The following is a 27,525-nucleotide window of genomic DNA, read 5'->3' as shown; positions in this document are numbered from 1 at the left end:
AAATATACAAGCAAGTACAAGCTAGAGAAAGAACCAGCTGGCAAAAATGTTAACTTTATAAAGTTTAATGTACACCAGAAACATGAAAATTATTTTATGTTTGAATGCCAAACATTTGTGGAATATTTCAGCAAAAAACCACATGATGAACAGGGATGCCTGACAAACATTTAGTAGTCACCTCAGGAACACAACTTCCTGTCAAGACTGTGTTGATGGACATTATTTGTAAAAAAAAAAATAAAAAAAAATGCAAGGCTAATAATAAAATTACTTTCTATTTTAACTGACTTGCCATGTCGAACTGCAATTTTTCAACAAATGAAACATCAATACATATTTATCAAATAAGACCAAAGCCTATCTCTACTGATTTCAGACACACATTCATGTCGGCTGACAGGGCCTGGTAGGTGGTGTAGTGACTTGGTAGCCGTAATCGCTCACTACAGGTTGAAGACGTCGGCATATGGTTAGGTCCAGTTGACAGGACAACTTCAAGCTTCAGCTCTTGGCAAGGGACCTCCCAGCCAACCCAAAACCTCAGGAGCTCGCGCAGTTTGTCTGAAGACGCTGTGAAAAGTATAAATTAATTTGTTTTAGATACATGTGGAATTTTCTGTATAATTGAATCATTCATAAAGTCGCGTTTGAGATATTTAGGCAAAAGTATTTTAAGTATAAGCAACAGATCCATATAAATGTGATATCATTAAAAAATCAAAATCATTTGAATACCTTTTACCTTGTTAACTGATTGACCTCCTGTCAAAGCATAGACTAAGAGAAACACCATGTTTCCTGTGGCATCTATATAATAATGTGATTTATTCGTTGAAGGTCCTCAAAATGTGGTGTTTTGTGAATTGCATTCCTTCTCAAATACAACTGAATCGTATTTTTGGTGCAGCGTAAACACCAGACACCTTCTCATTTTACTTTAAGTCTGTTCTATAGCCACATAGTCTTTTTGTAACTGGTATACAAAACTGTTTGGAAACCTAACAAGGGCTTTGCATCCTTTTTCCACCAAATGCAAATAATTACTTTATATGAATACTGCTAATGTGCCTAATTTATCTGTGCTGTGTTGTAAGACATGATTAGCAGAAATATGCTGGTATGTAATGCACATGTCTTTTGTCATTTTCAAAATAACATATAAATACTGTCAAAATGCTCATGCAGACATATTACCTTCTTCGACAAACTGACGGAATAACCACATCCACTTCGGACGGTAGACCACGAACACGATCACTCGGCTGACCCGCCATTCTCTTGTTTCTTCTCTCAGTTTGAATGAAGGCTTTTCCCAGTCAGAGCGGAATAAACTTCCACCACCTAGTGGTCAAATTTTTTACCCAAGTAATTACAGTTGTATAGGTCCCAAATGCGGATTCATATATAAACAATCTTATAGTATTAAAAAGTAGACGTGGGTGTAATGACGTATGTATTTTTCTCTCACAAAAATATGTCTAAGCCACGAGACAAGTAAAGAGAGAAATACGTATTGAACTATGGAAAAAAGAAACAGTTCCGAAGAAAACTCAGATGTCCCAGCTTTTACTAGCATGTAAACGCACCATCTACACACAAATCTTGGAGCTTCCACCGAGGCGTGAAATGAGTCTCAAAAATAGTTGTGCACTCGTAACCGGATTTGTGTGTAACTGCAGTTTTGTGTGTGCGTACCAGGTGATTTGTGTGTACTTTTTCAACATGTATTTTATTTTTAAGGTTTACAAATCCTGTTACGCACGCACAAATCTTTTTACACACGCACAAATCTTTTTACACACGCACAAATCCTGTTACGCACGCACAAATCTTTTTACGCATGCACAAATCTTTTTACGCACGCACAAATCCTGTTACGCACGCACAGATCTTTTTAAACACGCACAAATCCTGTTACGCACACACAAATCCTGTTACGCACGCACAAATCCTGTTACGCACGCACAAATCTTTTTACGCACGCACAAATCCTGTTACGCACGCACAAATCCTGTTACGCATGCACAAATCCTGTTACGCACACACAAATCTTTTTGACACTATTTTCACTCACTCCATAGAGAATCAACTCAAACCCAGTTTCACATAAATACAAGGAAGCTAGCATAAATGTTTGGCTGTTGAACGGGACGGTTCAAGGTCGCTATCAAGCTAATTTTCTTTTAGCTAATTTTCTTGTCTCTTCTACCAAGAGGTATGTAAACATACCTTTATCTTGGCTTTTCTCTATTCTTCCTCTTTTTCTCTCTCCCTGAAGAATAAGTTATTTTTTGCGACATTGGTTTGCTTGCTATCTTCCACCGGTGCTTTGGAGGTTTGAATACTCATTGAACGGCAGCTCAAATCGCCTTTGAAACATTACCTACCGCAGCCACCAGGGGGAACACAAGAGCAATTGATTTTTTCTTTTTGCCCATATCAAAATAGGTTTCTACATGATTAAATATATACTAATGTAAATTAAAATCACAACTGTGTGACACAATGTGTGTGTATCTGAATGGCTGGATTGATGCTGTATCTGGTGACTTATGTTGATGTTAGCACTATTGTATTTACAATCAAATTTAAATAAAAAAGCAGACTACAGTGATGATAAATATATGGAAGGAGTCTGCCAAGGGAGTCGACTGCCCCTTCATTGAGTAGAAGTTAAATTTTATAAGACAACTGATTGCAAAAGGACAGAGCAGGTGTGCGGAGTTTTCAACCCCTGGTGTATTTATTCGTCATCTTTAGTTCTCTGTCTGATGCAAGTTATTTCTCTGAAAACTGCGTTTCCCAGTCGATGTCTTTGTCATTGGTGGAGTAACACTGATCCCTACTGGCGAAATACTGGTGTAGTTATTCATCCTCTTTTTTGTCACTTTGTTTTTACAGTGATTTCTCTGTATGATGCAAGTTATTTCTCTGAAAACTCTGCTTTTCCCTCAATTTCTTTGTCATTGGTGGAGTAATACTGACCGCTACTGGCGAAATACTGGTGTAGTTATTCATCATGTTTAGTTCTCTGTCTGATGGAAGTTATTTCTCTGAAAACTCCGTTTCCCACTCGATCTCTTTGTAGTTGGTGGAGTAACACTGACCCCTACTGGCAAATTACTGAAATAGTTTCTAAACCGTGACTGCTAATGAATGATATACTTTATATTATTTGTAACCAAAATTAATGAATCTTTGTGCTCTAACCAACAAAACACAATTAGTGAAAAAACAGAAAACATCTAACAATATAAATTTACATAATTATTATGTTAACATGGCCTTTATGCCACAGATGCAATGTTCTGTATTTCATGGGCTGCTTTGATGTTGTTTAAAGTCTTGGGAGAATGTATGTGTATCTGAACGGCTGGATTGATGCTGTATCTGGTGACTTATGTTGATATTAGCTGTATTGTGTTTTCAGCAGTGCTCCCTGGTGAAGCACGCAAGATCTCATGCAGATGAACTGATGTACAGTAGTTAGGGCATATAACTGATAGAATAACCTAGGGGGCGCAGTGGAGTCAAATTACATTTCAATGCTGTTGGGCTCTTTAGAGGTGAACAAAGGTCTTACATATCCAGTTTGGCGCAAATCGAATGATCCATGTGTGATTTAGAGACAATCGTATGCATATGGCGAGGGAAAGCAATTTCCCATTTGTTCACGCCCACACGGCTCAGCCAGTAACCAGCATTGACAGAGTTCATCATCATATCATTTTATGTCAGTTGGCACAGGATGAAATCCATCTAAATAATAGAGTAAAAGTAAGACATACAGCAGAAAAAACAGGTGACTTCCTGTTGGAAATGGACGGGCTACGGTGATGTCATCATTTGACCACTGGGTATTGAAGGGCACCCAATGATGATCAGTCACTGAAAGTTTGGTGCCTCTGTGAGTTTTTGTGTAGGAGATACAACAGTTTCGTGTTTCATGGTGAGTAGGCGGACTTTGACCCCTGGTAACGCCCCTTCAGCATGCTCAAAAACTCACTGTTTTGATAACTTTTAATTGGCCATGCCTTATGAACAATCTGACCAAGTTTGAAGCCGATCAATCAAAATCCCTAGGAGGAGTTTGATCAAATGCGAAGGCTGTAAACGGCAAAAATGGGGTCAGAATTGGAACTTCAATCCAAAATGGCCGACTTCCTGTTTGAGTTGCACTATGACATTAATTGTATTTTCTGTGCGTCTTGGGGAGCTCTACAAGTGTACCAAATTACATGTCTCTACGATGAAGTAAGGTCATAGCAAAGGGTATTTTGAAAGTTGCTAGGTGGCGCCGTTTCTTTTGCAATTTTTGCGACGACCTTAAAATACGTCAATTTTATACAGGCTGTATGCGTCCGCCAAGTTTGGTGAGTTTTTGAATATGATAAAACTCCAAAAAGCCTCCTCTTTAGAGGGGCAGAATCATAATAATAATACAGTATGAAACCAATAGGCCTTCGCAACGTTTTGCTGCTAAGGGCCGAATTGTGGCTTTTCTGCAGCGGTCTCATAACTCACATCTGCCTTGCTAATGCACTAAGTTTAGAAAAAATATCTCTAGTTGGATGTCAGCAGCTGTTTTCTCACTTTCTCAACCCATATTTACAACATTACCAGCACCCATTAAATTAAAGAAGCAAACATTGTATAAACATGTGGAATTACTGCCATGACAGGAAAGTTGGAGCTGACAGCTGTGTAGCGCACACACTCATCACTGGCGTGCAAGTCGAGGCACTTGTGTTTTAAATGTCTTTGCATAACGAGGTGTGGCTCCAGGAGTAAAACTCTGGCAGCTGCTGATCTCTGTCGCACATTTTGACACAATCGGGGCATGTGGAATGCTCTGGTACATTTGTTGTGAAATCCTCCACATGTTCGAACCTGTGGAGGTTTCGAGTTGCAAGCTGTGGCCCTATATTTCAGTGGCATCGTATAAGTTTTATTGTTTTATAGAAGGAGACCAGCCTGATGTTAAAAAAGAAGTATTTTCTTTTTTAAGGATTTTACAGAAAAATCTTCTGTGGCATTCAAATCTCAAACTCCTCACAAAATAGTTATTAAAAAAAAGATTTGACTATGCAAAGATTAATTTTGCAATAAATGTATGCACATTTTGTACTAGTCCTAACAGCTCATAATTTTTATATTTTGAGGAATCAGATAAATATCTACAGAATTGTGCTTCCATATTACTTATTCAATAACTGTATCAAAGTTCAAGTTTAACTTTCTCAACTATGTGCCATGCTATTATGTCATAATAATCTTATTACACACAAAAAAGTGAACGTGAACCACGTGGAACAACGCGCTCTCATGCGTTTGTGGTTCTGGCAATATTAGGATTTTGTGTTGACATCCATTTATTTTAGTCACTCCATTTGAGCCTAACACCAACACGTAACCTAATCTTACCCAATGCTGCTATATTCTTAACCTTAACTCACACCACAGCTCCATCCCTGACCTTTAAAATGGGCATGGAGTAGGAGAAAGTGGGGTAACTGAGGGAGGGAGACTAAATACGCTGAGGGAGCTGAAACTAAGGCTCAAAATGAACTACAAACCAAGGAGAAAAATTAACCTAATGAACAAAGAACAGAATGCGCAAAGAACTCAACGAAAAAACAACAAACTGGTACAGTAAAACCTAGAGAGCAGACACAAACCAAAACACAAACGCTGGTGGTGTCTCCTAGCTACTGCCTTGTTTGGTTTGTGAACAGGGAAACCAGTGTGGAGTATAGTTCACATTGTGTCCATGCTTGTGTGCAGGCTTCGACATGAGAGAGGCCAAAAACAGATGTCTGAAGCAGCAGCGATGAAATCTACCTCATTACAGAGTAAACGCTTTCTCCCACAGGTAGCAATGGACAAGTTGCCCTTCAAGGAAACTCTGATGGACTCATTTTAATGCAGTGGCTCGACAGTGTTTGGTAATATGAACCCCTTCGCTGTGCTTCACCACACAAACTATGCTGAACATTATATGTGGCTATAGCTGGCGAACGGATACATTTCCTAACCAGTTTTCTTGCAAAAAACCGAAAGAGGAATGTACGGGGTTCCATCAGTGCTAAAAATATATTTGTGTCTATGTAAGGTCAAGGTGCATGTTATGTGCATTTATGACATTTATGACATAAGGTTTCGCTAATTATGTCCATAAGTAAGGTGCGTATTGTAACCTGTCTATGTACCAGTGAACACTAAGATTAAATAAAAACACCGAAAATTTGTTTTCTAAAATGTGCCATATGAAAAAGAAAAAAAAAAAAAATCCAGTAGCACAACAACTGTCAAAAATGAGTACAAAATTTATGACAAACTTTATTGAACGATTAAAAAAAATTAATGTTCATTTATTTTTTTTTAGTTCATTTGTTGAAGAAATACACACACTGTGATGCCATTCAGTCAAAAAAACGTAGTTTATAGTGGCAAAAAGTTACAATGATAACTTAACAAATAATTAAGTTCATAGTTCGTCAATAGTATGACTTTAACAATGCAAAAACATGAGTAAAAAAAATATTGGGTTTGAAATTTGATCAGAATGTTGCATGCATGTTACAACCTGTTTTATCATGTTGTATTTGCAGTGAGCGCTCTTCGAAGAAAACCATCTTTTTGACGTATTTCTCCAGACCAAAGTGCCTAATAATTTGCACCGAGAGAATATATAGGATTCAACAGCTGGAAGAGAACAAAAACAAACAAAAAAAAAACTATTTTTTGTGAACCTGTTGCATCTCTACTAGGCCGGATTTAGATGAATCAGCTCATTTGCTGTGTCAGGTGCATACTTCCGTGTTTAAGGCTGCGATGTTACAAATAGCCTACCTCTCTGCTGTGGTGGATAAACTAGCAGAGACAAAACCAAAGTCCACAGTGTTTACCAGGGGGTGCACAAACAAGGAGCCATTATTTACAGCCGCCTCTCGTCACACACCTACACACACACCCACACACACAGGCGCCGGACTGAAACACTGGAGCCGGAGGTTTGCTCCTTGCTACCTGGCGCTGAAAAATGTTGAGGAAACCTCTGGTGAACATCTGCCTGCAGCTGAGCCGCCGCCACCGACATGACGGGACGTGCAGAAGTGCGGCGGGGCCGAGTCCGGACGTCCACCGCCGACAAACATCCACCGCCAGCAGCGACACCGCGATGGGCGTCAGCAAGCTGAAAACCATGGACGACTTAGGCGGACCGAGCTTCGCCACTACGCTGTACTGGCTTTTTATTAAGGGATATTTTCAGACAACGCAGCAAATGCAGGCGAGTTGGAAACGCGACTCTGAAGCTGGCTTCTGATTCGACACTTGACTAAAGTGCGCTAAATAAGTCCGGACTACTAAACTACTAAAACAAAAATCTAGAGGACATTTGAAACCTTTATGGCTTATATTCTACCTGAAAAAAATAAATAAATCAAAATATAGTATATTTTTTAGGACTTTTTTTTGCTTCTGATGAAGTTTGATATGCCAACGACAAAACCGGTTTATTCTAATGAGAATAAGACAATTAGTGATTAGAGAAACCCTGAAAACTCAGGCTTTTCCTGGACTATGCACATTACCGGCATTTCTGAAGTCATCATCCCTGCCAATTCCGATATTAGTCCCCTAAGGACAAATACAAATACATCGTAGGATGTATAGATGCACTTCAAAGCAGTGATCTGAAACTTATTAAAACATTTTTTTAAGTGTTAGAAGCAAAAATAGTTGTAGTTCTGCTGAATTTTACACAAGGAAAGAAGTTTTTTTTTTTTATTATATTTGATCAACTGATCGGATCAGCAGAAGACTGACTGGTGCTGCCCTAACTTAAAGACTTTTTTTTTTTGCTTCTTCATCGTCATAAATGGGGTCTATCTTTTCAACTGCAATAGACAGATGCAACATGAAGCTTCCGATTCTTTCACGAAACTTCAATTGCATTAAAACTAGAAGGTGAAGATGTTTGTTTGTTGTTGTTTTTTTTTTTTTTAAATAAAGCCTCAAATCACATTTGAACCTGGTTCAAGTTTGAACAGATTCATTTAATGATAGACAAAGAACTCATTAGTTAAATGTCGAATCGGACACTGACTTCGGTGTTTCTGGGAAACTGAAGGCTCCTTTGTATTTCATCTGAACTGTTGACCTCCTCTGTGGAGCTTTACAGTCAGGCTCTCAAGGCAGGCCAGCTAAAAACACCTTTACAACGGATGGCATCACTGCTTGCTCTTCATGTCTTTATATGGCTAGTAGATTTTACTTCCTTATAATATAATAATATTTCCCTTTTGAGAAAAGAGAGTCACATGTGGTAACACGGTGCAGAAACAAGAAGAATGCTGAAAAAAGGAACAGATATGAATCGGTGGTTTTCTGCTACGCGAGCAGTGAGAACCTTCTGAATATAAAATGAGTTTCTGACTCACCCACTCTGCCAACGTCTACAGCCCATTTCCTATGAATACTAATTTAAGAAACAAGGAGGGTCTTGACAGAAATAAGACTTGTTCTTTTATCCCGAGTTGGTTTTCCCATCGCTAACATTTTCCAGAATCCTTCCACTTTTTTAAAACATCTGCTCAACATTCATAACCTAATGAATAACCTTTGAACTCCTTTCATTTGCTCCCCAGATCGAGCACAAGAGGATCTACGGGAGATTATGGAAGTCTAAATACGGCCCTCTGATTGTGGTGAACGTGGCCAGTGCTGACCTCATAGAGCAGGTTCTGAGGCAGGAGGGCAGACACCCCATCCGGACCGACATGCCCCACTGGAGGGGCTACAGGGAGCTCAGGAACAAGGCCCACGGACCCCTAACAGAGTGAGTCCAACATGCCCCAACCCTCAGCCCAACAGCCAAACTCTTCAACGCCTCCACAAAGAAATGCGGTGCCTGTAAAACGTATTCAAAGTATTCCCTGTTTTATTTCTTTTACAAATCAATCACGAGTAAATACGTTTTCATGGAAGAAATCCGTTTTCACTTTGACTTTGAAAGAGTTTTTTTTTGTTTTTTTGTTTTTTTAGTAAAAACCGTAGTTTTGTTGATCAAGATTACAATGAAAGAGCGAAACATTCAAGAACGGGAAAACATTTTAAAGGTGCTGTACAATTAGCTTGATGGCAGCAACAGGTACATAAAATCACTTTTCTATAAAACAAATCAAAATATTTCTTTTGTTTTGTAAGCAACAAAGCAGACGAGCCAAAACAAGATTTAATACGTACTAAACCATATTAATCACATTAGGAGTCCACACATTTTGTCTTCTAAAATAGCAAGATTATGTCCAACTTTGCAAGAATCTCGTACCGAAAATTGATTCTATTCAAAAAATACGAACAAAAACAAAAACGAGAGAACTTTCCGATCCAGGACGCCACATGTGACGATCTTCAACAAGTACAGAACTACATTCCTGCGGCTTCTCCTCTTTAAGGCAGTAATTAAAAAGCTTAAAACAGACGATGACTGTATCAAACAAAAGTGGGCAGGAAGCCGAGTCTATGCAGCCGCTGTGCACAGAGAGAAGGATAGTAAAGGAGGAGGGAAGTATTTATTCCCCAAAGCTTACCGAGGACATGATGCAGAGCTGTGCATCATGTTCTCACCAATTATCCATCTATTAAGTCTCATCTGCTCTACATGGCAAGCAGACATGCTTGCTTTTGCAAAAGAAAAAGAAAAAGTCTGGGAATTAAACTGAGATGAGACCAAACTTGAGCTTTTTGACAAACATAGGAGGATATGTGACGCTGAGGGACTGATTCTCCTCCGAAAGCCACGGGAGGATTGTTTTGATCCAAAATATGTTTGGAAATCACATTTAGAAATCGACATTCTCAGTGGCCCAGACTTTTGTCCTACAGAAAACCTGCAGGTTCAGCCACAGAGGAGGCGGACCGGGTGACACGTGCTGGTTCTGTCTGGACTGGGTAATAATCAGTGCCAGAAAAAAAAAGAAAATCCCCAAAATGCATAAACCCAGAGCCGTGTTTTATTAGTACAATGGAAAGTTGTGGTGAGCCAGTCATTTCGGTAACCACCTACCTTTTACGACGTACTTAAAGAAAGAAAAAAAAGCCAATTAAATGTGTACCTTACTGCACCCAACGTACAGAGGAGCAGACATGGCGCGCTCCAAGGTGAAAAGAAAAATTCATTCAGAAAACAGACATTTTTAAAAAAGGTTTTCCGACTGGCAGCGTGAAAGCGTTACGCCTCGAACGCTGCGAAAACGTTGTGTTGATAAAACTGAGGAATATTATATGAAACCAAACGCAAGTTCTTTGAATAAACTTAAAAAGGAATGAGGTAGGAGCCCAGTGCCACAAATCCACCCCAACTCACAACTCACTCTTTCACCGCACAGTAGCGCCCATGCCAGTTTTCTCTGCAGATTGCATGGATCCTAGGACAGCATAAGAAAAAAAACATTCAGTGACGTGCCGACTGCTTGGTGCTTGAAGCGAAACAAAAAGACAAACCGTGTGACAAAATCCAACAAACCTCTATCCCAGCTACAAATGCAATCAGAAAATCAATATGATCAATATTAGCAATATTATCAAACGGTGAGGACATTTGTCAGGCTATTGAGGCGATAAAAACAGAAATGAATCGTCCGTTTCTTGAAAAGTTTGTCTCAAATTCCACGTCTGTTAACTGCGTCAGGAAAATCAAAACTTTCGTTTCCACACTGTCAGGAAGAAGCTCTGTTGATAATATCAACATCAGAAGATGTTGATATTATCAACATCTTATTAAAGATGTTGATAATATCAACATCATTAATAAGATGTTGATATTATCAACATCAGAAGATGTTGATATTATGCATACATTTGAAGAATATTTGTATTATCAGTAACGAAGGCCTGAAGTTCACACTGTTAGCCATATTTAGTGACTTAAAGTGTTTGAAATATAATCCACGGGATGAAGTAGACATGCGATTTGGACCTTGTTGTGAAAGAAATCTCAGTAACTGGACCTGATGGGATTTTAGTTGATTATCCCTGGTCTAGAGAGGTTGTGCAAAGAAATCCCCCTCTCTTTACGCTCTGGCTTTGGTAAATGTGTTGGGAGAATGCTGAGTGGCTCCTTGTTAGCTTAGGAATTTACCTCAGTCAACTCAAATTGGGGATAGGGTTTTAAAAGATGAGAAAAAGCTGTAGAGGGCGCTGTGTATAACCGCTGATAGGAAACCCAGTTTCATTGTCCTGATGTCGCCCAGCTTCAGCGAGTTTGACTTGGGTTGGTGACTGACAGACCTCTGCAAAACAGGACAACAAACTATTCAGCGTTAAACAAAGTCATTGTGTGTACTGTATTAAACCTTTAGAGTTGTGTCATTATAATGACATTGCAATGTAGATATTTTTGGCACTCATGAAACAGCTTCTTTGGTTATTTAAAGAGATTAAGAACTTAAGATTTGACACATTTACATAAAAAAAACACATGTCCTTCAGTTTCAGTTTTGTAATCATGGAAAAAGCTGTTGCTAAGGTCAAAATTGACAATGCATGTAAATATCTTATGAGTACATAATTTATGTAAATCACGTCACACACCTTGTCATATATATATGTCTACCTTCTACAAGAGCTCCACCAGATACAGCGCCTGCTGCTTGACCTCTCTCATGACAGCGAGTTGGAAAGAGAGTAAAAGAAAAGCCATTGAGAGCAGAGAAAAAGAGTAATGATCTTGCCATGTTTGCTTTTAGAGGGGTCTCTCTTGTCAGGTTGAGTTTTGGCTTTTCACAGAGTAGTTTTTCCTCAGAGGTGAACAGTGAACAGCTACTTTCCCCTGGACAGACCCTTACGGGTATGAATAGGATCTTGATGTCTGCCACGGCTCACATAAGCTCCATCTCCACTGCCAAGTCTCACTCTAACCCTTTAATGTCTGGTTCAGTCCTACCCGAGTTATGTGTGTCCATTGGCGTCTGTTCCTTACTATTGTAGGGCGAGAACATTGGGCAGGAACGTGGGCAGCCTGTGAGCATGCAGGAGTTTTGGTTGTTGCTCCAATGATGTTGTTTGCAGCAACATTTAGCAATGGAGAACCTCAAGGTTGTGCTTCTAATGGACTTGAATAAACCCAAATATTTGTCTTAAATCTTTGTCTTATGGAAATTCATTGCTGGCCCAAACATAATGAAAACAATTCAGGTCAGCGGATTAGTTTGCTATGCATACAAATATGTAGATGCTGGGAAAGATAAAACTCATGACTATGTTGCTCCACAATGAGCAGCTTTCTTTACGCTCTGGCAGACTTCAAATCTGCCAGTCCACTGCAGTGGCTGAGTTGTTGCTGAGAAACTTTTAGTTTCTGTTCACACATCAAAGGTGAGAACCTCCAAGACAACTGCAATCGGGGCAACAAATAAACATGACAAGAGAGGCATGAGCAGGCAAAAATAAACCCAGAAACAATATTTATCCACCAATTGGGTGTTTAGAGGACAAAAAGGAGGCTCAGGCAAAATGTGACATTGTTGACATCCAATGGCAAAACAAAAAAAGAAAATAAAGAACACATTTGACAATACTGGAGTAAATTAATAAACCATAGGAAAATGTGCTCAATGGACATAGTCACCAGTGCTCTAGCAAAGTCAAAGCACAACTCCCAGCATGCTTTTCTAGACACTCTTATCTCTTCCTCTCCTAGATAAGCAACACATCTCACATGTTGGACTTGTTAGGAAGCATTCCACAAAGTGACAACACCCTAGGCTCACGATGGAGGAACGGGACACTGACTTGTTAGCAACATTTCTAATGACATCTTGTAGGCCATCAACTCTGAAGGCATAAGTACTGAAGAAGGAGAGAAAACATGTCTTCAAGGAACAAGAAATCCTGTCATCCCTCCTTTTTAAAGAATAGCAAGGGTTTGGAAAGAGTGCAATAATACAAATATCTTAGGAGTTACACGTGTATGCATTTGGATTCTACGTTTTATAGTTATAGTGTCAACCCAATGGCCATAATAAAACTTTTAGTTTTGTTTTATTTACTCTGTTTTTACAGAGTAAATTCTCTGTAAAATTCTCTGTAAAATTTACACATGCTAGCATGTGTCCGTTAATGGCAAATATAAAAATCACCGACAGGATAATTCCTGCCAGTACCTTAATAGTTTGCTTAAAATGATTTAATTTATAAAATCCTGATCCTGGCTAATTCATGTCCCACCTAGAGAAATAGTGTTGGTTTGCTTCTGTCAGAGCAAAAGTGTATGTCACGATTCACTAAGAACTGCGTCAAATTCATTTGTTTTATCAGCAATAAACATTAGTATAAATATGACTCAAAATTATTATCCTCATAAACTGTAATAAATTGTGTTTTTTCAAGATTTGAATAAAAAACACCTGAACCAAATACGGTACATAGTATGTGTTATATAACTGATAACTGATGACGAGTGACGTACAAACTGCTGTAAATGTTTCAAACATAACATTGCTGTTATATCTCCAAAACCATCACTTTTCAGGAAGCAAACAAACAAAACATCCCATTTTTAAGAGTCTGAGAAAGTACAGAATTTGGTTTACCTACTTTCAATGTTAGCAGAAAGCATGAAAAACCAAACACAAATACGGTAAAATATTCTCTCTCCCACTGCCTAAAAGGTGCATCCTTTCCTTCTTTTTGTCCTTACCCTTATTTCCTCTGTCCTTCCATGTGTCCTCTACATTTCTTTTTCCAATCTAGTGTCCTCCTTCCTTTTTTGCATCCTCCTAGCCCTGAAAACCCTAAAGAGTTGCTTTTGCTGCACACGTACGAGAGCGCTTTTGGGAAATAACGAGCCGCTTTCATAACTCAGTCTTACAACAAAGTGTCTTTGCTCCAGAAGTGAACTGTTCTCATAGCTGTTCTACTCTAATGACGGATTTCTTTTAAGCGCATTTTGTGATTTGTAAAATCTTTACGACAGGGTTTGAGATCTCCGATTGAAGGGATCAGCCTTTTCCTGGTCGATTACGTTTCCCGGTTTCTTTGATGTGCAGCACGGCCAATTCCCATATTTAGTTCCTGTTGCCAGGATTGAGTCTGGGCATGCAGCTCATTCTTATCCTGGAGACTCATATAGACAACTCCATTTTTTTTCTTCTTAAATTTGGCAAGTGTACCATTTTCAGTTTGCTGTTTCTCATAAACCTGGTGTGACGACTCTGCTGAGTCTCGTATCCTTCAAGCAACAGATTCCTCAGAGGGAGTTAAGCCAGCTTTCTGTCTCAGAATACTATTAAGAAATCAGATACCCGAGGTGCTTTCCTGTCTAAGTGTCAACAAAGGAAACATCATTTTATGACTGCTTTGCATGTTCTGTACCTGCAACACTTCTTTTTCACAATGAGAAATGACTTCCTAATTTCATAATATACTGTCAAAATGACTGTCATTGTGTGAAACAACTAGTGTTTAAAATTCATTGCATCTTCCGTAAAGATATTGCATTACGGACTATTGCTTAGATAACGTGAAATCCAAGACAGGAACTTTTGAGCGTAAGGTGCAAACCTGGAATCTAACAAAAACCCCAACATGTTGTCATAAGTCATATTCCAGTCTTTTAGGATTTTATTTAGCTCTCTGGAAGGCGAGCTTTGATTTTTGCTAATCCCGGTTTGCAGGATGGGAGCCAAGTGGCAGCGAATCCGCAGCATCCTGAACCCGCGGATGCTGAAGCCGAAGCACGTGTCATCGTACTCCAACACCATCAACGAAGTGGTGACCGACTTCATCAGTCGAGTGGCCTGGCTGAGGGAAACCAAAGGACAGGGCGTCATGGTTAACGACCTGACCGAAGAACTGTACAAATTTGCATTTGAAGGTGAACTGAGAGGGAACAAACTGACTTCTTTTACATAGTGTTGGAAACATCTCTTTAGATTCTACTAGTGTCGATTTTTTTGCTACTTCCTGTTGCACTCTTTCTTAAAAGTAGGGATGCACCGATATAAAAATTCTGGCTGATATCAATATCCGATATTAATATTGGTGTTATGGCCGATAACCGATATTTACTGACACTGTATGTATTCCACATCCCTTTTGACACCTTGAAAAAAATGCTGACTTCACCACTGCTTCAGTGAAACTTCCCACAATCCTGTGCTGCATCACTAAGACCAAACAAACACAACATGACCAACCTCCTCCACTCCCCCCTGAAGAAACGAGATGGAAATAAACATCAGTTGTTAATATCGCTCCACTTTTATTTATCACACCGATACCGATTTGTTAAAAAAATATGACTAATACCGATATATCCTGCATCCAGAGGTCACTCTAGGCTTTTTTGTTGTCCTCATTGTCACTGATGATGTAAGAAAGATTCTGTCATATTCTATTATTACCCCTCAATTTTTAAACGATATTAGATGTAGCTATTTTTATGCCGTTTAATTAATATTCAACAAGTTGAACAAAGAATCCAGAACCCATCACACATCAAGCAGATGAACACATCTGGCCTTTTCTCCAAAATGACAAAAACCACTGACTGTGGCCCGCATACCTACATATAAACAATTAAATTAAACAACACCACTTAACATATTATTTGAATTAAGATTTTACTGCTTTCATATTTTGAGTAATCGGTGTAACTTTTCCTGTTTTTAGCTTTGGCTTAACATCTTCCAGCTCCATTTTGTCGCCTGTTGTAACGGCAGGGTGAGTCAGGTGCAAATCGCCTGGGATGTGTGATCAGAGCAGCACTGCGCTTGTTACCGTCTGATTAACTTCTACCTCTTCCTTTCTTTCTTTCTTTCTCTCCTCCACAAGGTAAACTGCCTACTCATCATTTCAGAGTCTGAATAGACGAACGCCACCTAACGTTCTCTTTAGTTTTCTGTTCTGTTTGTGCTGTCGGCTTACAAATGCATCCATTCAGCCAAAGTTTTGAATGTGTTTTGGGACCGGAGCATCCTGACCATGACTCCTGCACGTGTTGTCAGCTTCCGGTCAGCGAGATGCATTTAGTTCAGTGTCCATGTCGGAGGTGATACTCAGATGGGAATTTTCTTTTTGATTTAGTCACCGCTGCGATGTGGGTGAAGTTGAGAATGACGGACAGGCTTCAGATTTTCCCGTCGTTTAAAAATGAAAAAACGGTGAAATACAGAAAATATCCCATTGTGTGTTTCCCCGCTTAAAATCCCCTCCCCCCCAAAAATACATATTTATCCTCCTATCTAAGTTGAAATCCGTTACAGAATTTATGAAATGAACAAAACACATGCTAGAACCGTCCTCAGCTTCTTAACATATTTCATGGAAATTGAACTTTTACTGCACAGCTCTACTCAGGTGTGGAGCCGACCATCACTTGTGTAGCAACAGTTTGCTGATGAGCGAGTGCTCGTCATTCACAGCGTTTTATCTTTGACCCAGTTTCTGACCCTCTGGCCTTCAGTACTGATTAGATACCGAGAATAACCTTGTGTGTTGGATTGTCGTAGTGCCTTAAGTCACACTAGAAAGCAACTGACTAATATTTCAGAGTAGTTCAGGTTGAGATTTGCTCAGCATTTCAACATAATCTCCCTAATCCATAATGTGGATTCCAAAAACATTCGAAAACTGACACAGTTGGGTTGATTTTTTACATCATTGTTACAGACTACAGTTTTCTTCAGGTTGGGATTATACGTGGATTAAAGTATATTTTTAACACATGTGGCTCCCATTTCCAGTTGTCTTACGTGATTGGTCCAACAGAACAGATTATGTTTCTTCCTTTGTGATGTTGGTTAAGCCACTACTGCATTTTCCTTGACTTGTTTCTTCGCCTTTCGATTTTTCTTTGTGAGATTCAACTCAATTACACTTTTATTATATTTTATTTTAGAATTTTTTTTTAATTCTTAGTCATATTTTTGAGGCCTATAAAGGATTAGCACTGTGCCCTGAACTTTCATTGTTTACTTTGTGTAATCAAGGAAGGCCAGCCGTTCAGAGTCTGGGATATTTTGAAGCGATTGCTCGGTCTGGATTTTGCAGTTCACAGAGTTCATGATGACAAGTTATATACCTCCAAAGCTTTTAACGTTCCAGAATTAAAAATGATTATAATAGTCGGATTTTGTTGTTGGACTCAGCTTTCATGAACAGTAAATTCACCCGAAGCCAACAACGACCAGCTACTCCTCACAAGACTTTTTCACCGTGGAGTCAGACGAGACGTGAGAGAAGTTAAGAGACGATGACAATTTTATTCTGAGAGCTTTAGAAAAACAAAAAAATTGGAGTTAGCTAAAAAAAATGTTTTCTTTTTCCCATAAAAACAATAACTGATGCACTCACTTCCAGTTGCGTCTGTTCACACTCAGTGCACAAGACTCCACTGCTGAAGAAGACGCTTGGTGAAAGCTGGCGCTGAACATTCCAGCAAGTGAATGAAATACAGAGGCGGTATTGCCTGACTAGAAACCTCACACAATCCTCTTTGGATCCCATTGCCCACCAGTGTTTGGATGATAAACAGCAATGTAGTGAATTGCTTCTAGAACGACCCGTCCAGTCACCTGACTTGAACTGAACTCCGAATCTGCTCACAGAACTGAAAACCAGCGAGGCAAACAAGAGACCTTGGAGGTCCTTCAGGATCCATGTGACCAGTTTCCCACCTTGAAGTTTTCATAATCAGTAAATGTAGACATTAAGTTTGGATTTTATGTCAATCTCTCCATTAGGAATTCATGTGCTTAGAAATATGTTGATGTGTTCAGAACCTTCTTTCCTCCCTCTTAACTTGAAATCTGGATTTTCAGATTATTTCTCTTCTCAATCCTCAGAACTTGTAAATATTTAAGAAAAAAGATGAAGACAAAAACAAATTGCACCATCATTCTACTAGAACTAGATCATTCTACTAATTAACTAGAACTTAATTACTAGTTAAGTTCTGATTAATGTTTTTTCTAATTATTATTATTATTATTTTTCTGAAGCTATAACAGCATGTTCACACCGTGGCATAATAGATCTCAACAAATCGTACCAACCAGCTCTGTCCAAAGAAAACAGAGCCTCCCTGACAGCACCGTTTAGATCCAGACATGTTATCTTGTTTGCCTAATCAGTTTCCCAACTGAGTTGAAACCGACCGTTCAAAAGAAGCTTGTATGCCAAAACAGACACAGGTTATCTGTTACAAGTATTTTCTGAAACAACTGCAGACTGTCGACGTGACAGCTGAAATTTGGATCCACCTTCCAAACCTTCGGAAAGTGTCGAGCTTTTTTTCCTTTTTTCTTTTTTATGCATACATGCTTTGCTTTGGTTTGGTTTGCTTAAAATCTTCAGGAATGTTGAAGATTGTGGAAGCAGAAATGTTGCTTTCCTGCTTCCATGTTAACCCCAGTTGAACAAACTTTGGCATGTATATTTCGTTTTTGTTCACTTTCAGGACCGTCATTGCTTACCCATTTCTTTTTTTACTTATTGATTTTTACTTGGCTGCACCTAGAAAGTCACTAGCAGATTTCACCAAATTAAAAAAGACCCTGTTCTTTTACTTTTCCCGGAAACGTGTTTGAGGCTTACTGGTTTGGAAACAGTTTGAAATCTGCTGCCATTCTTTTAGTTTCCAACAACTCTGGACCATATTTCCAAATTTTGTTCAGTAGTTGTTTTTTTGTTGTTGTTGTTTAATGCTTTTAAAATATGTTAGATTTTGGGCTAATTGTCATACTTTCATCCTCAGGTATCTGCTCAGTTTTGTTTGAGACCCGCCTGGGCTGCATGAACGAGGTTATACCCGAGGAAACCCAGAAGTTCATCTTCTCAGTCGGGGAAATGTTTCGGCTCTCCCCTATCATTGTCCTTTTCCCCAAGTTCCTCTGGCCCTACTTACCTTCGTGGAAACAGTTCATTGCCACCTGGGATCATCTTTTTAAAGTTGGTAAGCAGCATCCACAACTTTTTTTCTTTTCTTTTCAATTGTTTTAAGGTTTGCAGCTTAAGATAGTTATACATTTACACGTCCGAAGTAAAGAAAATGTGAAAGAAATTGGGAGTTTTCTTCCTAAAGTTGCAGAGTTCATGAGACAGGAATTATGTGGTGTTTATTTCAGTAAGAGTGAGGAAATCAGAGGTAATGTTGGCCGCAAGAAGTAGCTTGAAAACCTAACGAGGCAACTGTGCCACCAGAATGCCCACTTTATATTGTCTAAAGCAGCGATCTGAGCGATCAACCTTTTTATTACCGTGGACCGGTCAAGACTTGGCAATTTTGCTGCGGCCTGGTGGGGGGTGTCAGATAATACTTCTGCATGTTGGTGTTCCCGCTAAAGCCTTTTTTTTTTTGCCCCGATTTTCCATTTACAACAATCTTACAACATCCTGTAGTGTGTGGTGTGTTACGTGGAAGGGGAAGTAACACACTTCCTCTTCCACGAACATGAAGAATATATTCATCAACATTGTCTTGGCCCGATTATCTCAGCCTGTGGGGTTTTTCCCTGACTGGGAGCGAGAACGCAGCCTGTTGAATGTGACAGGTAGCCAATCAGAAAGCGCGGTGACGTAAGAACGGAGGGAATCAGTACTGCTCTCCTTATGCATTGCTATGGGCAGGCCCCAATAACGATGAATGGGAGCCCTGAGCTTGTTTCTCTGCAACGACACGGTTCATCTGGGGGTGATGAGAGACAATGACACCCAAAGTGTTGCTTATGCACAGGGTGCTCGGTCTCTACGTGGTGAAGCAGTTTGAAGCTTCATTCCCTAATTAACATCCGGTCACCATATCATGCAGGGCTCTGAATGTGGGAATCACCTACCGGGATAAATCCATTCTCCTGTCTCTCTGGGCCTTTTCCCCTTTGCAAAGAAACTTTCCAGAGAATCTGATCTGTTTCTTACTCATTTTGCTGCTTGTGGGCTCAATGTTGGCGCGCAAGATGGAACCGAGAAAATCCGGTTAAGGGATTTTCAAAATAAAAGATCCTCCAGACTCAAATAATACATAAAACGGAAATATTTAATTATTTCTTGTGCAGCCCGGTACCAATTGGTCCACGGACCGGTACCGGTCCGCGGCCCGGGAGTTGGGGACCACTGGTCTAAAACATAGAGACAGTGAACAGAAGCAGCTAAAAGTCTCACCATTAAAATTTAAACATGGGTATTTATGTTAGATTTGCATAGATAAATAAAGCAAAATTAATTATCTGAAATGCTACAAACACAAATGTAAACCTTAGCAGAACATCTTTGAAAAGTGCTGGAAACATGTAAACTATGCAGGGATAAAATACCTCAAAGTTTCTGAGTTTTCACGTATAGATACTAGATGGTACAGGGTTCCTATGCAATTTTGAAAAATAACTTACTAAATATTTATTCAAAAGTACTTTCCAGGTTTGGATTGGTGTTTAAAAATGAAATTGAGTATTGATATTTTTCTATGGATATACATTCTCCATTTACCATCCCGTTGTCCTAGCGTCCTTCTTTTTCTTTGTACTTTTTCTGCCTTTCTTCTTTACTTTGTGTGTTTTTTCTGCAGCTCTTCATCCCATCTTCTCTCATGTCTTTCACTTCCCCCCATTTATCCCTCTGTCCATCCTTCTCTCCTTTTTGGCAAGTAAAGCTCGCCCACTGTAGGAACATCTTCTTTAAAATCATGGTGAACTTTCATATTTACATTTCAGTGTAAAGAAAGAAACAATCTGGAGTTTCGCAAGAGGAATCCTGGTTGTAGTTGAAAATTAAACTAAAATGTGGTTAGAAAGTGTACATACTTTCTAAAGTTGATGAAATAAAAACGCTATATAAGTAAAACAGTAGAAACAGCAAGAGAACAATTTGAAGAAACAAGTTGAGTTCAGACTCCAAGGTCATTTCTCGGGCTCCATTATCAGTCCATTTCAAGGCTAAAACACTCTTATGACTCTATTAAAGGGCCAAAGTCCAACATCCAGGCTCCTCTGACCATAACCGAGAAATCATGAGTGCCGGTCTTGTGCTCCCAACAGGGCATGCGTTTCTCCGCATAACAGCTGTTTAAGAATCCCCACAGTGTCTCTTGGTCGCCATCTAGCGGTCAAAATCTCACATCTGTCTCCTGGAGAAATGAACGGCCTGCTTTTACTGTGTCCTAGCTGAGAAGTTGGTGAATAAAAAAATCGAAGAGATCCAGCAGAACGTGGACCTGGACAAGAACGTGGAGGGAGCGTACCTCACGCACCTGCTGCTCAGTGAGCAGATGACGGTCACGGAGATCCTGGGCAGCATCACGGAGCTCCTTTTGGCCGGCGTAGACACGGTGAGCGTGTAGATGAGGCGACACGAGGTAACGCCGATGAGGCTTGGTCTTTTAGGGAACAAGATTTCAAATCTGTTTAGCTTAACTAAAGAATCTGTTCTCCCAGCTGTATTTTTACCGCAGCGTTGAAAGGGAAGACATAATAACTCTCAGCTGCAATCGCTGTCATCAGTGCTGGTGTTGGGTTTGGGCTGCAGAGATCACGCACAGAAAGGTTAAGACGACGTTCCTCAAACGCCACACTTTTGTTTTGCCTCGCAGACGTCCAACACCATCTCCTGGTCACTGTACCACCTGGCGAAGGAGCCGGAGATCCAGGATCGGTTGTACCAGGAGGTGATCAGAGTTTGCCCCGGAGACAAGGTGCCGACCAGTGATGACATCAACAAGATGCCATTCCTCAAGGCCATCATCAGGGAAACGCTCCGGTTAGAGAGAATTGTTTAAAAGAAATACTTTTTACATTTTAATTAGTATGTGTGTGTGTGTGTATCTGTATTGTCTGGTGATGGACTTGTGTCCTGTCTAGAGTGTTTCTTTAATCTCGTCCATTGACCGTTGGAGTCAGCAATGATTAAATCGGCATCGATGGATGAATGGATAAAAGCATATTTCTACACACAGCATTAAAAACAACATTTTCTCCTCACCGACATTAAATCAGGCTAAACTAAATAATGACATAGAATTGTTTAGATGTCTTTTATGTTACTTTCTTCAACGACAGAAGTCTACAAACATTTCACAGCCTTTAAGAAGTCTGCGAAAGTCCGCGTGATGATTATGTCATATAGTTTCGAACATTTCTGACTGGTTCATTCATTCACAACAGATGAGTTGAATGGAGGTACATCTGTGGACGATCGCTCTCAGGTTGCCAATCGAAATCAGTTTTGATGACGTTAACTGACGTAAAACAGGAAAAGTTTAGCTTCATTTAATGCGAGAAAGTGGGCGAAACAAATGTTGACTGTCTTTTTGCGCAGTGGAAGTAATCATTTGGTTTTAGTTGTATGTCAAACACCAAGGCATCTGGCGCATGAAGCCATTTGTGAGTACATGTGCATGAGTGTAAGACCTGTATGGAAATTATATCTGTTTTTGAGTCGCATACAGCAGTGTAACATGAAGAAAACTTAACTGATAGAAATTCTCACAGAAGAAAAGGCGAATAGCAACTCTATATTTTAGTGTACTTAGCTGCTCCACATGGTCTGAACCGCTTTCCAAATGGCCACCAGTGATACAACTTTACATCTGGATGTGCCGATTATTTTGTGTGTTTTATTTGATTAGATTGTTTTTGGAAACATTCTGTTTGAGCCTGTGTTGACTCCGCGATGCATCCCCTGTTCTCCAGGCTGTATCCAGTGGTACCAGGAAATGCCCGTGTCACAGCTGAAAATGAGATCGTAGTCGGGGATTGTCTCTTTCCAAAAAAGGTGAGACGCACGTTGGACGGTCCCAGCCTCCATCTTCAGATTTCCCTTTGGTTCTCTGGTATTTCGTAGTAACGATAACAATATTTAACAGTCTTTCAATATCAAATGAGGTGACTTAAACTGGAAGCAAATACAAATAACATTAAGTAAGTAACACCTAATATCAACAGTTGAAACCAGTTTAGTTGTGACTAACTGCTTCCTGTCCCTCACAGACTCTGTTCCACCTGTGCCACTACGCCGTGTCGTACGATGAGAGCGTCTTCCCCGACCCCCAGACCTTCCAGCCGGAGCGTTGGCTCAGAGACGGGGACGACAAGATCAAGCAGCACCCGTTCGGGTCGGTGCCGTTCGGCTTCGGGATCCGGGCCTGTTTAGGACGGAGGGTGGCCGAGCTCGAGATGTACCTCCTTTTGTCCAGGGTAAGAGCATCTGAGTGGAAATGACGACCAACAATCCCTAAAATGAAATGCGCCCGCAGCTAACGCGTTGCTCATGAACATAATCCTCTACTTGCTTCTTGTCGTAGGTGATAAAGCACTACGAGGTCAGGCCCGATCCCGCAGGAAAGACGGTGAAGCCGATCACCAGAACTCTGCTCTGCCCGGCGGCACCAATCAACCTCCAGTTTCTAGACAGAAGAGCAGCGGGGGCCGAGGAGAGAGCGACAGCATGAGAGTTTTCTTTTGTTTTTTTTCCCCTCACTGAGTTGTTTGGTATTCAAACCGAGCTCCTATCGTGTCACCAAGCTTTTGTTTCTGCAGCGTTCACAGAATGAGCCTTCACTGAGGCATGCAGCACAGGCTGTAGAGTAGAGGAAGCGCAGCTAAACCGTCTCTTTGTGCAGATACGATGGCTTTATCCTGGAATTTTGTCTCAATCCACCGTTTTGGAGATGCTAACGTTGTTAGCGTGGCGAGTTGCTGGTTCCTCCTTTAAACAGGCTTCCGTCATTTTATATTATGACTCTAGTCCAAATGTTTTCAAACAGCAGGAAAGTTCTCACCATTTTTCTATTTGGAGCAGTCTGTAGTAGAAACAGGCGCGTTTTCACTGCCTCATTTCACAGCAATTTACAGGGACAGATGATTTATTCTTCAATTCAAGCATTGAACTTGTACTGAACTTGCTCCCTTCATCTATTTTACGATGCCTTACATGAATGTCAATACCCAATGAGGTTCTCACAGCACAACCACAGACCTTAATGTAGGTTTTTATTTTATTTTATGGGATATAGCTACAAAAAAGAAGTGCATTATTGTGAGGTGAAACGTAAGGAACACATTGCGGAAACGCATCCCTGCAGAATAATACCTCTGCCGCCATAAGAGACGGCATCCTCAAAGTGACGTGTGCAGACAGTGTTTAGCATGAAAGCCATAAAGTTCAGTTATTAATGCTCTCCCTGCTGAAACAGTCAGTTTAAGAGGCCGGGTGTGTGTTGATACATTTGCAGTTGTGCCAAAGTCTCTGATCGTTTTTTAGTTGCTCTGTATTCCGCTCCACCCTTCTCTCCTACTTCCTTATCTATGAAAAGAATCCCCATAGTATGATGCTGCCACCGCCTTGTTTCAGTGTGGGCATGCTTTGCTTAGCGCTGCTTCCAAAGCTCGTCACAACTCATCCCTGCCAATGTCAGCTGTGCTCCTTGGTCGTCATGACGCCGTCTGTTCATTCATGTATTCCAACAAACATCCAGTTAAATTACACTTGGTTCTGCTGCAGATTCTCAGTCAAGACACTAATTCTGAAGACATTTGGTTGAACTGAATTGTATTTGGAGGTATCAGAGTAAAGGGGGGCTGAGTAATTTAGAAAGAAGGGGAGAAATGGGTCTGTAGCTGTGTATTTGTTATTCTTTAAATATTAAAACCACCATCTTGTTAATCTGTTTACTTTTCATCAGATAATCGCAGCCCTGCATCTTCACAAAAAGGCAATTTTGATGCGTATAAAACAAGTTGCATTTAATCTAACATATTGTCACTTTTTTTAAATGTTGCGTTTCTTTGAACTGTTTTTAGATGTGAACCAGTACAAATCTGCAATGTTTTTGACTGTAAGATTTACTTCATGAAATTAAAAATATATATATATTTTCTTCCAATCGGTTGTTGTTTTTTTTTGAGCTTAAGATCAGTTTGAACAAGAAGATTTTGGTAACTTCCTGCTCTCTCCTTACTTTGAATTAAATAGTAGAAAATGGGTGACGATTCCATAAAGTTGTCCATTTTATTTACTAAAGAGTTAATGGATGACAACTAAATGCAGTAAATATTGCAATAATGGAGTTTCTGCCACTGTTATGTGTAGAAGAAGTCATGAAGAAATACATGACTAGTAAATTAGAATATTATTGAAAAGTCCAGTTATGTCAGGAACATTATTACTAAGTGAACCACATTGTGTAGATGAATTACACACAGATGGATGTTTTAAAGCCGTTATTTCTGTTTTTGATGATTTTCAACTTACAGGTTATCGAAAACATGACGTTTAAAATTAGAATATTACATCGGATGGGAAAAAAGTAGAAATGTAGCCTTAAGAAAGGTATGTTTAATACTTGATTAATGGTTGCCAATTTTCTAAAAGTATCTTTAAGCTGACAAATGAGCATTTTATCATTTATTGCATATGACTGTTCAATATATGGTTGTTTATAGGTGATATCTGCTTCAAATGTGTTATATTCAGCATATGTATAGATTTATCTTCATCTTTTATGCCAAGGGAAGTTTGCTCCTTAAAAGCATTCAGCGGTTTCTTTTATTTTGTAGCATTACTGTGTGTGTTCAGTTTACTTGTTGACCACTAGCGCTCTCTTGTGGATGTACTTGGTACCGCATCGTTTTATCACTTTAGTAATCCGGGTGTTCCGTGAAAAATAGCCACAAAAAAAAAAAAAAGAAGAAAAAGCCTTTCACTCACAGTTAGTTCATGTAAAAAATAACTTGACAACCTGGGGCCCTGACCTGTCTGCTGTGTTTCTTGCTCTTCGTGAAGCTTTTCTTTCATTTGCCAACAAATGCAAAATTAAAGCTGGAGTATCTATTGCAGATCACTGTACGTTCCCAGCTCACACTGAGCGAGAAGAAGAGGGACACACTGTGGACTCACAGACATTACAGGCAACATTACATGCTGACATCAACTTTAAATTGCTGGTTAACCTTTGGACTGCGGGAGGAAACCAAAGAAAAAAAATCTCTTGGTTGGGCGCAACAAGCCGAGTTCAACAATCAACAATGTTCTTGACGAGTCTACCCACTGCATCTCAGGAGAATCTGTTCAAGGGAGAGAACAAAATGTCTTCTTGAGAACTCGTGTGTCGTCAGAGCGAATCTGATCAACCTTCAGTTAAACTCTGCTCTCTGAAGAACATTCTCCTGCAGAGATTTTAGTGTATTAAAGGGACTTTGTTGTATAAAAGTACCAGTCAGTGGAAGGCTACAAAACATTTGCAGCAGACGTGATTGAATCAGATGGAGATTTTATTTTCCATTATTTGACAATAAAATTATTATCAAATCACAAACTTTATACAATGTGAAAAGTTAGGTACAATACGAAGTGCACATCTTTCAATAACGACCCGATCGTAGCGACGTTACATCCTTTTTAAATTCGTAGTAAATAGGATCACATTTTTCTAGCGACTTTTACTCAAAAGCAAACTTTGGTGACTTCAAATCAGTGTTTCATTTATTTATCAGTCTTGGCTAAATGCAGAAAGTGTTTTCACAGGAAACGTGACCCAAATCCTTTCCTTATTGATGGAAATAATCAATTTCCCCCTATTTTTTGCATTCGAGTCCAAAAGGACGCGTGCCTGGATGCTTTGAATTAAGGCAAACCTGGAAAATAATTTTTAAAGTTTTGTAACAAAAATTATTTACACATACCTCCTATTTTATTCATTTGCTAAAAAATATTGCATGGTTAACATATTGTTGAGCAGGGAGAAAAAAATCTTGATTTAACATTTTGTGGCTTTGCTTTTAAGAAATTAAAGATTTTTTTCCCCCTTATCTTAACAAAAAGCTTTCACATAACTGGTTTACTGAGTAAAACAGTTAACTTTGTTTAAATAAGTAAATAAAAATTAGATTGCGTAAGAGGTATTAACTGAACCAGGTTCGGCAGGATTGGGACTCCTGCCAAACAACAAGTGAACGCTGAAGTCAAAAAGTAAAGTATTTGGTAAAAATTGCGATGAAACCAAATATTATAAAACCAGATTAGTGCAAGGTTGTTTTTTTCTCCACGATTCTCCTCTGCCAGATGTGTTTTATATTCAGTTTTAACTGGGAAAAAGTTACAATGGTGCATCAGAGTTGCATTTTCACACCAAAATTTCTTTTAATAGGAGTTTGAAGTTTGGAGTTAATCATCATAAATGATGTATGTGAGAATGTGGCTGTTCTTATTTTTCTTTTTTCTTTTTGCCAGTTGTTTGTTGATTCTTGCGTTGTGTGTGAATTGTGAGACAGTTTGTTTTTTGTTTTTGTGCATGTGCACCGACTGATGGCACCCTTTGAATTTCGTTGTCCTTGTGACAATGACAATAAAGATTGATCTTATCTTATCTTATCTTATCTCTTATCTTATCTCTTGAAGACACAAAACACAGTATCTAACGTCACGACTCACTTTCTAGACAATTATCTCAGAGCTCATATACAAGTTTCCATGAAGCGCCACATTTTTCACTGCTTATCATTAAGCGGTTGAAATAATTGTTCTAAA

At 39.5% G+C, this 27,525-nt stretch overlaps 1 protein-coding gene and 1 long non-coding RNA gene across 3 annotated transcripts; one reads left to right on the top strand and one right to left on the bottom strand.

Moving 5' to 3' along the window:
- Window positions 1-49: 49 nt before the first annotated feature.
- On the bottom strand, window positions 50-1,759 carry LOC116722948 (uncharacterized). Its single transcript, XR_004339873.1, has 2 exons — window positions 1,198-1,759; window positions 50-573 (listed from the first exon to the last, which is right to left on the bottom strand). It is a non-coding gene; the product is annotated as an uncharacterized LOC116722948 (long non-coding RNA).
- A 4,899-nt stretch (window positions 1,760-6,658) lies between these two features.
- Window positions 6,659-24,883, top strand: cyp27a3 (cytochrome P450 family 27 subfamily A member 3). Of its 2 annotated transcripts, XM_032567369.1 has the most exons (9): window positions 6,681-7,294; window positions 8,655-8,845; window positions 14,685-14,884; window positions 18,767-18,964; window positions 21,168-21,331; window positions 21,593-21,759; window positions 22,692-22,773; window positions 22,989-23,195; window positions 23,303-24,883. In XM_032567369.1, the coding sequence occupies exons 1-9, from the start codon at window positions 7,046-7,048 to the stop codon at window positions 23,447-23,449; spliced, it is 1,605 nt and encodes a 534-aa protein (XP_032423260.1). In that variant the 5' UTR covers window positions 6,681-7,045; the 3' UTR covers window positions 23,450-24,883. The 2 variants fall into 2 exon arrangements, with proteins under 2 accessions (XP_032423261.1, XP_032423260.1); XM_032567370.1 differs by lacking the exon at window positions 23,303-24,883 and having other exon boundaries at window positions 6,659-7,294; window positions 22,692-22,772; window positions 22,987-23,146.
- The last annotated feature ends 2,642 nt before the right edge of the window (window positions 24,884-27,525 follow it).

The sequence above is a fragment of the Xiphophorus hellerii genome, chromosome 7 (assembly GCF_003331165.1).
Source record: "Xiphophorus hellerii strain 12219 chromosome 7, Xiphophorus_hellerii-4.1, whole genome shotgun sequence".
NCBI lineage: Eukaryota > Metazoa > Chordata > Actinopteri > Cyprinodontiformes > Poeciliidae > Xiphophorus > Xiphophorus hellerii.
The sequence above is the reverse complement of the archived record's forward strand: the minus strand, read 5'-3'. Positions and strand labels throughout refer to the sequence as shown.